General features: G+C 43.7%; 1 protein-coding gene across 2 annotated transcripts in view; it reads right to left on the reverse strand.

The window, feature by feature from the left end:
- Nucleotides 1-11,723: 11,723 nt before the first annotated feature.
- The window catches only part of TUBD1 (tubulin delta 1), an 11,874-nt gene continuing 10,162 nt past the window's right edge, over nucleotides 11,724-13,435 (reverse strand). For both annotated transcript variants that reach the window (XM_006016052.3, XM_025210020.1), the window contains exon 9: nucleotides 11,724-12,118. In XM_006016052.3, coding sequence (XP_006016114.1) covers nucleotides 12,016-12,118 — 103 coding nt within the window. In that variant the 3' untranslated portion in view covers nucleotides 11,724-12,015. The remainder of the gene's footprint in view (nucleotides 12,119-13,435) is intronic.

A 13,435-nucleotide genomic window follows, 5' to 3' on the forward strand; every position in this document is an offset into this window, starting at 1 on the left:
GTACCCTCCTCAGCCAAGTAAATATAGCTGTGGAAACCTCCTTTTCCTGGTGGCTCTGAACTGGCTTGATGTGTCACGCCTTGCTCCTTGCAGGATTGATTAAAATGGCTCCACCGCATTTCATGCAGGTGCCCAGCTTCTATTAATGGAGACTTTGAAACAGTGTCCCCGTATTTTTAAATATGGTCGTGTCACACTCGTAGTGGACTGTACGTATTGAGCCAATCTCTTTTTACATCTGGTCACAAACCAGGCTCCCTCTGGGCGCGCACACACGTAGCAGTTGGGCAGGCACAATTGGACGTGTTTATGATGCAGAGAGAGGATGGTGGCTGGCATATTTGTTGGAGGTTTCCCTGGAAGCACCTAATTAAAAGTACCTCTTCAAAGCAGTAAATGACAGAAGGTTAAATTCCTTTGCATAGGAGAGAATTGGGAAGACTTCTGTGCAATTACAAATACTGTTCTGTAACTTCTAATATTTAGGTTTTATCTCTCCCTTTTCTCCCCCCGCCCCTTTCTCTCACTTCCCCAAGCCATTGTTTTCTCCTTAAGCTCCAACTCCTCATTGAAAACAGACTGGCTGAGATATGGGTTTGAATTACTGGGACTTTGGCAAAGGGTTCCTGTCATCTCTTCAGCGATTAGTGGCGTGGGAGAAGCACTTTCTGTAGGGGAGAGGCTAATGGCACACCCAGAACAAATAGCATGCAATTATTTGCATATGCTTTTGCAGGCTCATCTTAAATGAGGTACTGCCAAATGCCTGTGAGCCCACTGCAGCGCACTTTTCTCATTGAGGAGTCGGAGCATCCCAATGGTCAGCAGCCTCTTCCTTGCCCTTTTATGCGCTATACCTGCCGCTTGCTTGTCACAGTGCCCGTTTAGAAAAGGTTTATTAAAGCCTTTTGCTCAACTTCTCACGGAGGGAGAGGATGTTACAGCTTCGGCAGAGAGTCTGCAAAGGAGCCAGAAGGAATTGGGTGCCCACGTTCAACTCGGTTTAGACTTATGAAAATGTCAGTTCAGGAGGCAGCCACGCACACGTTGCTTCCTCAGCTGCACTTTGCATGGGTGCCTGCACCGTATTTCAGGTACCAAAGCAGATGGGATGGAGCCAACAGTTGGGAACAGGCTTATTGGTACATGCAGTCGAAACACGGAGGCTAATCCGTGCTGCATTCCAAGCAGGTTTTTAGCTGTCAAGTTGTCATTTGCTTAGTGTCTGGTCAGGAGCTGGCCAGCTGCAGAACACACCTTTATTTACTGCTCTACAACTAAATCTTTTATTAACATAAGTACATGGTTTTTGAAACTCAAATTCTTAAAGGGCCGAGCCTTATTGCAGTCAGTTCTTAAAGTAGCGTTGGTCTTTTATTCTGCATCTTTATCATTCAGAAAATGACTGAAAGAACCTTGACTACGTGTAAGCATTAAAGCAAAGGTCAGGTTTCTTTGAACATTGTTAGACAAGCTGTTCAGATGCTGCGTATCTGGGGTGCTGAGGATGAATCAGCAGTCAGTGGCTTCCTCCTTTCAGCTGAATTGTTCTGTCAACTTTTTGAGAAATATAAGAGAGGTTGCCCAACCAGTTGCTAATGAGGGTGTTAGCTGCCATTTCCAGTTGAAAGGAAAGCAATAGGTCTTGTCATGTCAGAGTATTGTTCCCTATTTTGAGAAACTGTTCTAACCACAACCCTGTCCCGTACACCGTGACCTCAAGTGCTCTCTGCCAAGGTGTGCAGCATACCTGAGAGTTCAGCTCTCCTGGCCAGGAACGCTGAGGCATTTCACCTAGGCAGTCGCATTTCAAGTCCAGGTTAGGCCATCTCCCCTGCCTGCTCCCCTTTGCCTTGGCAAACTGTGCTATTACAGACACTGCTACTGCTGAGGCATCCAAGAAGTCCGAACAGTCTCTTAGTGGTTCTTTGAAATACCAGGCATGGCATAGCACATCACTGCTTGGGTGTCAGTGGGCCTGTTAGGTGGGTTTTTAGATAGCCTCAGAGCTGGTGCTGCATTGCTGGCAGTATCATGCTGTCAGTGACCACCTTTTTAATGATCTGGGGCTTGTCCTAACTGTGAGAGCTCCCTGATCAGAAATGATGTCTGCTGCTTTCTTAGCTGAAAGCTGTCCATGGAGCAGTCCTTTGGTTTGCAGTGAAGTGCTTCTGCCAAAGGTCTTAGCCTGGGCTGCTCCAGGCCCCACGCTGTTCTTTACAGGCCCTGACCTCTCTAGTTGGGTTGGATAACTATTAGAATATGGCACTAAAAGTGCCTTCCTAAACGACTGACAGAGCCTCACCCATGGCTCCAGCAAGCTAAACTGCTGCAAATTTGAACAATTAACATCAGCTGCCTCTGGGCAACCATCCAGTGAGTTTGGGTACTGTAGAATTAGCCTCTTCTGCACATAAAACCTAAATGGGGCACCATTAAGATGAAAGCAGGCAGAGAGGGAGAAGAAGCCTGTGTTAGGGGTATTGATAAGTCACCTCATTTCTAGCATTTCTTCTTGTTGCCAGTAAGATCCTGCAAGATGTCAGCAATGGTCCAGCTGTTGTGGAGGTGGCTGATGCACCCTTTGCTTGCAGCATCACCCAAACACATGCCTCCAGTGAAGCGTTCCTCCAAACATCTCCCCCTGCACAGTTCAGTCTAGCGCATGGAGCCCAGGCCGGCCATTCTGGAGCTGGGGGTTCCACTGACTGGCCTGGGAGTGTAAGGGACTCTGTCCCAGTCAGCCCATTCTTTGGAAAATGCCTTGAGCTCCATGAATGGCCAGGCTTGTAAAATTTGTTCTCCTATGCTGCTACCTGAGCTGAGGGCAAATGGGCCCCAAATCCCAGGAGGTGGGAGGCTCATTTTCTTCGTGTTGGCAACTTGTGAGTGCATCACAGCCTAGCCCTGGATGCTCTTTGCTTTCGGTCTGCCTTGCTTCCCTCTCATCTGGTTGTTTGTGTAGCAGCTGACTGGCCCAATACAGTATGGCCCTTCTGGAAATGAGCGTCACACCCTCAACAGTGACCAGCCCTTCCAAGGTATTTGGGGCTATTGCTCACATGCAAATGCCAAGCAAATTTGCTTAAATGTATGTGAAAGGATCTGAAGGATTACGTGGGTGTTAAAAGCTGTACAGCTTGTTTGAAAGAACTAACTGTGGCTTTATTTTCCTTTTGAGTGCTTTTTTCCCCTCTTGTAATTCTGATGTACAAGTTCCCATTCGCTAAATCTCATGAGTAGAGACTTTTATCTGAAAGGCAACTGGCCTGTAGAAACCCACGGAGGTTTTTACACGAGTGTTTGCCTCAATGTTTTTTTGGCTTATTTCAGTTTGCTGCAGCTGTTCGTTAGCAAATCAGCCTGTCCACCACAGGTATGTAAGATCTCTCTAGGCCCTGAGAGAATTGTCAGTTTTGCATAAAGGGAAACTTATCCCCACAGGGATACTAACTCTTAAAGAAGCAGCTACTATCTTATGCAAAAATCTTGCAATGTTTGTCAGTCATTCCTGGCATTTTCCTTCCTCCTTTGGTCCTTAATAATCAGGACATTTGCATAAAAACAGACTCTTAGTTTCAGAGTCTCATTTCCTGGTACTCAGCCTTCACCCAAGTACCACTAACCTTTGCTTCAGCATTACCACTGGTCATTGTTACAGAACGTTGCATAAGGAGACTCCAGGTGGGGGTGAGCAACAGGAAGAGAAGAATTCTTAAGAAAACTGGAGCCAGTTGCTCTTGCTAAGTGCTGAGTAATGAGCAATGAAAAAGAAATGGGAGAATGTTATCTGAGTAGCACTGTCTCTGGATGAGTGTTCGGTGCTGCAGGAGGTGATCTTTGGACTAGTTCCTCCCCTAAGTGATTTATATATGCCTGTATTGTGTGTGGAATTAATGCCTGCAGACACTGCGCTGCCTGTTGATCGGTGCTGCTGCTGGGTTTGACAGTCACAAGATGGTGACTGTGGCTTGCAAATGGCTGCAGCGTTCCAGGTGCAGGGTCCTGACTGGCTTGTGTGCTGTATTCTGGAGGCATGGTTTGATTCTGGCTCTGGAAGAAGGGATTTGAGCATGGGAGAAGCCTCAACTCCAGGAAGAGCTAGTTGGAAACTGGAATTCTTCAGTTGGCCAAATCTTGCCGTCCTTAATTAAACAAAACCCTCACTGATCTTCACTGGCTGCCTTGTCTGAGTGAGGATTTCAGGATTTGGCTTCAGGGTAAAAGCACCTGGCTTCTTCCCAAGTGCAGGAGTTTCTTACAGCACAGATTTACTTCCACCTTATTAAACCTTTGTCAGAAGCCCATGTTTGAATAGTGACACTGGGTACCTGAAAGGTGTCTATGCAGTGTGTGCCCAAAATCTTTGCAGAAGTTGGTGCTATCCCCTCCCTAGCTTCCTTGCTGAAGCAGTGAAATTGGATTGTCCAGGTTCCCATGGCATGCACAGAATGAGAGTCCTGACCTCCTGATTCCAGGACTGTGGGCCTTGCCACCTCCCACTTTTGATCACTGATTTCATGCAACTCACAATTCCAACTTTCTCCCAGACACTGTACCAAACCGCTCTCCCCAGCGTTACCTTTGATCTCCTGCATGCTCAGGCTGCCTTAGATTTTGCTGTCAAGAGGCCCCAGTCTTGTAACTGTCTATGCCTGTGCTGATCCTCTTGGAACCTATTGACTTCAATGGGGCACACTGGCCTTCGTGCAGGCCCCTCTGCATCACCACTGCTCAGCTTGGACACGGGGCCCATCTGTATTGAGGCAAGATCAGACAGGAAGTGAGTCACGTCAACAGCCCCTTTTAAAATACAGCATTAGGTATTACTTGTAGTTATACGTTGGGGAATAACATTATTTTTCTTGTACAATGTTTTAGAATGAAATTCCCGGATCCAGTGGATAAAAATAGGTGTGGGTGTGTGTGTGACAAGACACTGTGGAAGCATGAATTCATGGTTAGCTAGTACAGAAGAACTAGATATTTCCTCCTAGGACAGGGACGTTGGGTTGAACTTGCATTTCCCTTTGCATATTTTATTTCTTTTTTTTTTATCACCAACTTGTCAAGAAAGGAGGATTTAGCTCACAATGTCAAACTATTGGGTAATAACATCACTCCCCCAAGGCACTACTACAGGTTTGAGTTGTCAAGATAGTGGGGAAAACTCACTGTTCTTTGCCTTACAAGTGGCAGCGTATATGTGACACTCAGCAGTGATCTGGCATGTGAATGTGGTATGTTCTTGAACTCAAATACTGTACTGACCGGTTTGGAGAGCAGTAGCTCTGAACTACTGCCCAAATCTTACGGCACTTTGAGTGTTATAATGATTCTACAGCTCCTTTGCCAAACAAAAAAATACAAAGAGCTAGTATTTTATTACACCTTCTCCAGTGTGTGGGATAAGGGCTGCTTTCCATTTGGCTCCTTTGGTAGTGCTCTGCTTACATGCTCCAGTAAATGATCTATTGCATATTGAAACTTGCTGGGCAAAAGCTCAAATTAAATCATACCATCTGACCACAATTACACCACTCTTAAGCAGCTGAAGTGTATTTTTGTGAGTCTATGTATAAACATTATACTGTATGTGGAACCAAATATGTATAAAGAGGTATTCAGAGGAGACCATGGAATAGAACATGCTCACTTAAATGCATATATAATATACCAAGAGGGTAGTTCGTGTTTTTTGTTGTATGGAAATGTGGAACAAAAATTCTGGGTTAAGTGAAGCTCAAATGAGGCACTTTTAGTGCTGGGAGTGGTGATGCTGTTCTGTAGCTATTTTCAGCCTCAAGCTATAGTTTGTGTTTCTGAACGTTGCATTAATATGAAAGGTTTGTTGGACCTCTGGTTAATTTTGCCATATGCTCAGTTTGTACATAAAGAACACAGAGCTGAAGGAGACGTATATCACTTCCTTTTTTATGCTCAGTTTAGCTGTCGTGGTAAAATGTAACCCCTCTCTTCAAATTCTGCTTTGAAAAGATGAGTGAGCCTATTCCTGCCACCCTTACTCACATGAATGGCCTCACTGACTTGCCTAAATGGAACTAGTTGTCTGAGTAAGCACCGCTCTGGAACACTGAGTCCTATTTTTTAAGTAGCTGCCTGAGATTTTGTTTTACACAAGTTACTCTCTGAGCAAGGGATCCCTTTTTGGAATGCCTCAGCTTTGTAAGGGCTCTGCAGTTAACTCCAGGCTGCCTCTTCCATTTCGTTTCCTTGACACCAGCTCAAATAACTGTGGAGCACCTATGATCTGGGTGATGGAACAAATGTTCATAGTCCCCCCCTGGGGCTGCTGTTAAGTCTCGTTTCATAGAAACAGGCAGTTTCTTCCTGTCCTGGCTATTTTGGACCCCGGAGGATTCTCAGCATTTACCCTTTACTCCTGACAGTGTTTGCCTGATGCTCCACACCCTGTTTGCAGTTTTTGTCCTTCTGGAAAAGGGTTAAGGAGGTTCTGCTGACTCACTAAGGCAGGTTGACTCATTACCCCACCCAGATATAAGGGAAATGGCTGTCTAGAGAGAGAGGATTCATACATTTTAAAGCCAGAAGGGGACCATTGTGATTGTGCAGTCTGACCTAAAAATCAGGAGACACTCTATAGCTTGAACTCAGAGCTGTTGGCTCTGCCTACCAGAAGGGAAGGGTGTGTGCAGAGCAGGCATAGGGTGGGACTCCTAGAAGCAGCCAAACCTGGAGAGGAGTCTTGCACTAAATATTGTACTGCTGAGGCTGCATCTGATAGTAGCCTTTGAGAGCAGTTAGGGAAAGGCATCAGCTCGGCTTCTTTAATAGCTTTTAATATAACAGAAAGATCTCGGCCTCTTGTGGGCTAAGATCAAGTGTAGTTGTCGCTGGGCTGGGCTGTTTCCCAGACCGAGGTGGATTTGAATGGCACTGTGTAGTGGAGGGTGCACCCTGTCCAATGCACTGCAGACAAGACACCCTATGAGTCTTGTAATTAGCTTCCCAGGATGCCTGCCAATGGATCTGGGTTTATCTGAAGCCCCAGGCTGAACAATTGAATTTTGCAGAGTCAAGAGGATTCAAAACTGATTCGGCTAATTTGACCAGGAATGGACAAAATTTCCCCCAAAAACCCCAAATCAGATCTCCTTGACCTTTTAGCTAGGGACAAGTGAGGGGCCCTCTGAGCTTGGGGCTTGAATCCCAGGGCCTCTGGGCTTGGGGTTTGCACGTAGGATGCCTGCCATGGATTTGGGGAGTATCCAAAGCCCCAGACCAATGGTTCTGGGAGGGAGGAATAAGATTAGAGCAGGCTTTATAGTCCGTTGCTTGGCTTCTTTCTTACAATCCTCCTGACACGGTATCAGTTTGTGGTGGTTTCTGATGCAGATACTTGTCCAGGATTATCTAAACTGTGGCCTTCAATGCAACCAGGTTGTGGTGACCTTTGAACCAAAACTCAGACTTCTCCAAAACACAATCTGTGGCTTCTGAGGGTACTTTCCTTCATGTGCTTTTCCTGACCTTTGCAATGTCAGTTAACTAGCACATCCCTTGCTTCTTCCTGGTGATTGATAAATCTTTCTGGTAACCACTAATTGCTCTCCTTAATCTTGAATTGCTTTCACTATCTTAACCTCTGCTTTCAATATGCAAACTAGCCCTTAATTCACATACAGCATACATCTTCTACTCTACTTACTAATTATGTAGTTCTTTTGCACATTGATATATATTGAGATTGATATAAGTGTGTCTCTCACTGTCCACAGCTATCTCAAGGCTTTGTCACATTCATGTCTGTGTTTAACACGCTAATTTTTTATGCATATTGGGCAGAAGGGAGGAAATCCCAAATTTACCTTTGTCCATCAAACAGGCCACCTACCTATCAGCTACTTGTGTACCAGCAACCATCTGGGAAGGTACCAGGGAATCAGATTAGAGCAGGCTTTATATTCTGTTCCTTGTTTGACATTATATTTAGCAAACTGAGTGGTTTCTTTCAATGCAACCAGGTTGTGGTGACCTCTGAACTGAGTAACCTATTTTTATTCAATTCTTTGACTCCTTTCCCACCCCCCACTCCCAAGTTGGACTGCCCTCAGAAAGGAACTACTCAGTTTGCTAAATATAACTTCAAGCAAGAACAAGTTTTACCACAGTCATCCAGCTTCTCACTCTGCTTATACCCCTCCAACCCCCTGGGAAAAGAAAGTGGGCCAGAGGAGTATAGATCTATTTTGGAAAATAGATGGAAAAGCAAATTCCAAAGTCAGGGGTTTGTGATAGACAGGAAATAGCTCAGAGATGAAGCAGGATCTCTAGCCCATTCTCATTCATTGCACAAAGCAATGAAAATCATTTTCACTGCTGGTACATGATACTTCTATTCTCACCTCAGTTTTTTTCCCCCAGTCTCAGGGCTGTTTCTGCTGACAAGAAATTAGTGCTGTGAAGAATCACTGACTCTGATTACAGGGTGCAACCCCATATAGTTGGTGTAAAAAGCCATGTGCCCTGATGAACTTAACAATATTTTGCCCTGAATCCTGTTTGTGAGGAAGTTTTCACAGGCATCATCACAACACAAAGATGAATAGGCAGGCTCAGCTCTGCCTTTCAGCTATAAACCTGTCCTTTGTTTTTCATTCATTGTTGAGTGTCTGTAATTGCAATGCAACTTTCTACCTCTGGTATCTGGAGTTGCTTGTACTTTCCCACTGTTGGAATTGCATCTTGGGTGTCTCTTACATTCCCTGATTTTACCCTAAATTCTGTCACTGGTATTTCAAATCTTTAAACTTTTAAATTGCTGGCAAGTCGCACACCATTTCCCCAACCAAAAGCAACTGACAGTTCGAGTAGCAAGTATACCAATATGAAGTGGATAAATAGATCAGTACAGCTCATAGTTACAACATGCACTGACACTACTTGTCTCATGCTCGGAATTATGAATGCATAGAAGGGCTAGAGCTGTCAGCCATGCAATAAGCTTCCTTCAAACCAGAGACTTTTATCTGATAAAGGCTTCTTTTGTTTTGCCTTGTCTGCTAGAGTTGTCCGATTGTGTGTTCCCGGCCCTCTGTCACTCTTCAGATGCTGATTTCTTGATTCTACTTTCTTACTTCTACTATCAGAATCACCTTTTTTTCTGCTATTTCCTCAGTAACCTTTTAAAAACATTAAGGTAAAGAATTTCCCATGTGTGGCTGTGTGCACCTTTCGAGGGAAAAGTCCTTTTTCATATTGTCTCCTTTGTTCCTTGTGAATTTTTTAATTGTGTTGTTTATCTTAACATCTTGTGCAATCCTGCCTTCGAAAGAAGTCCCAGTTTCTTCAGTAAAAATACAGACGTTAGAAACTTCCAGGAAGGGTCTGACCAAAAACAGCACCAAACCAAACCTCTTATTTCAAGAGAGCAATCCAGCAGCTAGAACACTACAATCTCCTAAGGGCAAAGGGATGACTCTCTCACTTAACTTTACCTTATACACCAAAACATTATTAACATGCCACTCCCCTTCACAAAAAAAATCTCATCATTACAAAACAAATTATGAGTCTAAATGTGTGCCACGAACATGCCTGGCTGTTGATTTTGAAACCTTATTTTCTTACTGACTTTATAGGGAGTTGACTGGGCCCTAAATCAGGTACCAGAGTGACTAGTTGAGAGAGAGGCACGTGTTAAGAGGCTGAGTTACTCTGGATTGCTTGCTTGATTTCTGAAGGAAAACACTAACAAAATGCTGACAAATCACTTGGACAGTGGACTTGGAGTGCATTTTTGTGTGATAACAGTGACGTCACTGAGTTGTTGTCCCCTGAGATTTTAAGACATAAGCTATAACACTAGAACTTTAACATGAATACTGCTCATATGGATGGGTTTTGTTTGTATATGAGGATTAGGCTCATCTCTCGTTCTGTGTGCATACTGCTAACAGCCAACAGAGCCTTCTCTTTTCTTAGGAGAGAAAAGTGCCTGTGATCGACATCACCTACCTGAAAGCTACCTCCAAGTCTGCCAAAACCTCTGTGGCTTGTCTTGAAACTACTAACATTGCTCCAACAAGTAGATGCACTGATAGACTTGAGCACTAGTGAACTTAGTTCGAACTGGATTAATCTCATAAGATTACACTTACTTAAACCTTGTCTAGAAGTCTCAAGAATTCTGCCACTTCCTTCTTCCTGACATGCCAGAACTACCACGAGAACAGCTGCTCCCAGGGGATCTGTGCTTCTGTCCCTTGCCTAAGCTAAAGCATGCAGAAGTGAATGAAACCAGAAACAGTTATAAAGATAAGAGTAACTTGTAGAGTTTCGCATGTCCTCCGGCTGAGTCACAAGGTCATTTCTGCATAAGAAGGGTTGCCACAGAGTTAACTTGGTGTAAAGGCTTCCCTTGAAAGATGGTTTCGGGGTCCTAAAATAACTTTGGAGTCGCAGTCAGTGGCTGAAACCCCAGAAATATCTTGGGAGAGTGAGGGTGGAGAGAAATCAAGGGTATGTTTCCGGTCTAAAATTGGTCAAGATTTCTATGCTTAAACGCCACAGACTCCTTTTTAGTCATACCACAAGGGTGTGTGAGTGTATGTCCCCCCTCCCACTCCCTCCCTGTTTCCCCATGTAGCATTTTTAATCACTATAGTATGTACTTGCTTGCATTTTAGTTAAAGGTTTGGAAAGCCCTGGCAATTGGGCCCTACAGGGAAAGTTTAATGTTATGTCTCAAATCAAGGGAAAAATCCTTCAGGCTGATTTTAGGGCACAACACAATCAATGCTGAGTTGGGTTATGTCTAAGACAGAATGTGGCGCAGTTAAGTAAATTTTAGAATAAACACAAAAAAAAATGATGGCTTCAGTTAGAAGGAAGGGGTCAAAGTATCATTAGCACCCTTTCTTTTTCCCCTATTTCTAGTGCTATATTTTATCATACAAAAATGTTTCCCTCTTCCATCTTGCGCAGGAGAGACTCTGTGAGGGCTTTGAGAGGTCATTAATCTTTCCTCTTTCCGGCATGTGTGTGGATGCAGTAATACACAGAATATGGCAGCAACTTTTTCACGGAATGAGTTGACTACATGTGAGAACAGTTGCAGTCTATAGCACAGCAATGGCACCATCTTGTGGTTGTGGGAAATCAGGCTCAAGAATTTCTGAAGCTACCTGACTTAGTCAGGGCCTCGCATTGGAAATCTGCAGAGCAGTGCTCCAGAATGTAAGTTTTCACTTTAAGAAAGAAACCGTTTCTAGCTCTTGATTGGAATTTCTGGTAGGCCAGAATCCTGAATGGAACTTCAATTTCACAGCAATCATTAGGAAACCTACATTTAAAAAATAAGTTTTAGATACTGCAGGATTTCCCAGCTAGAGTGCCACACTTTTGCCACCACAGAATTATAGCCATGTTGCAGCACAGGAGCTGGGTGGGCAGTTAATTATATTCCCTAAAAGGCAGTGAATCTTACCAAATATATATCAGGGTAATTGATACTTAAGGATTAATGTTATTTGGTCATTGTTATCAAAGTTTTTCCAGGGTTGAATACTAGGATGTGCAATTAAAATTTAAAATACTAAATTAAAAAACTGTAATCCACTGCATCCTTCTGGCCCACTGGAGCATGTCAGTCAACACTCACCTAGACACTGAGACTTCAGCCTGAAAAAAATATCTGAACCTTGAAGAAATATGCAAAGAGAAAGTAAAGGAAAGTGGCTTCCTATTCAAGTAGATAGGGGTTTATTTTTCAGTAAGTTTTATTTTAGTAAATACACAAACGTACTGTATATAAAATAGACCTGTTCACTATAGGTAATAATACTGCCAGTCTAGATAAAACTTTCATCACTTAAAAAAAACCCCAACCCCCCCAAAAACAAACAAACAAAAACCAACAAGAACAGTGTTTGCACTGCAGTCACCTGAACAGTTTCTGTCTTGGAAGCTGATGCAGAAGGCCTTGCTTTGTGGATACTTTTTGATAAAGCCCCATTGGCAAGCATTTCAAAATCAAAGGCTGGCATAACTAGAGAGAACCTGTTCCAGAGCTGTGAAGCAGTCCAGAAAGTCCTCCTCTTCAATCCCAAACTTAGTGTACTGGTGAACATATGCCCTAGTGGAAAAAGAGGTTAGCTAAACAACTGAAAACCAAACAGGCAAGATGTGACAAATTATTGGTCCCCAAAAAATCCAACACTGAGAAACAAGTGTGTATTTAATTGAATAGCAGACAACCACCATGGACGGTTTTCACCCTGATAAACCATACCTCAGTTATTACCGATTCTGTAATTCATACTAGATAATGCAATTTTACTGGCTTCTTATAACGTTTATAAGCTCAAATACACTGCTTTAAAAAGACACAATACAATTCTAAGTATTATTTTGTCTAGCTTCTCAGGGAATGCAAAGACTAGGGACTTGCTTTTTTTTTCCTTAACAGCTGCAGAGCCACTAAGAGTGATTATCGTACTTGGAAGCAGCAGTTTAGACTACAGTTTACATAGGGGTAAAGTATTCTGTCAGGACAGGCTTCCAGAGAAATTGCTGCTTATCAGTTGGGTTTTTTTACAACAGGTGGTAAATGTAAGAACAGCACTAATAAAAGCAGCTCTCCCCTTGAGCTCTTAGCCACGCACTCCAGGCATGAATAACTCCCACATTTATTGGATGTTTGTCGTCTGACATCCAACAGTTTTGGCTTCATGGTGACCAAAGTAGAGAAGGAATTATTTCTCTAGTTGAAGTCTGGTTTTAAAGAAGAGTAAAGCTCACAGGACAGAGCTTTCATAAATATAGAAACCCCCAAAATGTTTTTTGAACGAAGCCAGGAATCTTACTGTTTCCTGGAATGTGCAGCCTGTCTATGTACAATTTAGAAATTGTGCAATTGGTAAAAGAGTTTTCTATGTGTTCTTTTTAGGATGTGTTATTTGACCCCTCTCATTTTTAGAATGGTCATTTTGGAATGCACAAGTCTCATTTTGGGGTATTTTAGCACTAGGAAAAGTGCCAGTTTGACAGCACTGGAAACTGGTGCGATTTACTCATGAAGCCAGTGGTTTTTCTCCAGAGTCAGGGCATCCCTCCACTACTTTTTTGAATGTGGTGGTACCCCCAGTTGAGAAGCTCTGTTGGTGCTCCCTTAGATTACCTCAGTGCTTCACAATGGGATTTTGCTGCCTCCAGATAAAATTGCCCCACACTTGCTGCATGCTCCTCCTGCATTAGGGCTCTCTAATGAGCCGAAAGCTGGCAGAAGCTGCCTCATGCTGTGCAGCCCTTCCCAGTCTGCCCCCACTCTCCTCCCAAAGATGGGCATGTGAGTGGAACTGCCCCACCTCTGTTTCTTGGAGAAGTGGCCAGGCTGGGCCCCGACTTCTACCTGTTTTAGGCTGATCACAGCCCTAATGCAGCAGGGATGTGT

Source organism: Alligator sinensis, unplaced genomic scaffold (assembly GCF_000455745.1).
Source record: "Alligator sinensis unplaced genomic scaffold, ASM45574v1 scaffold118_1, whole genome shotgun sequence".
In the NCBI taxonomy this organism is placed as follows: Eukaryota; Metazoa; Chordata; order Crocodylia; family Alligatoridae; genus Alligator; species Alligator sinensis.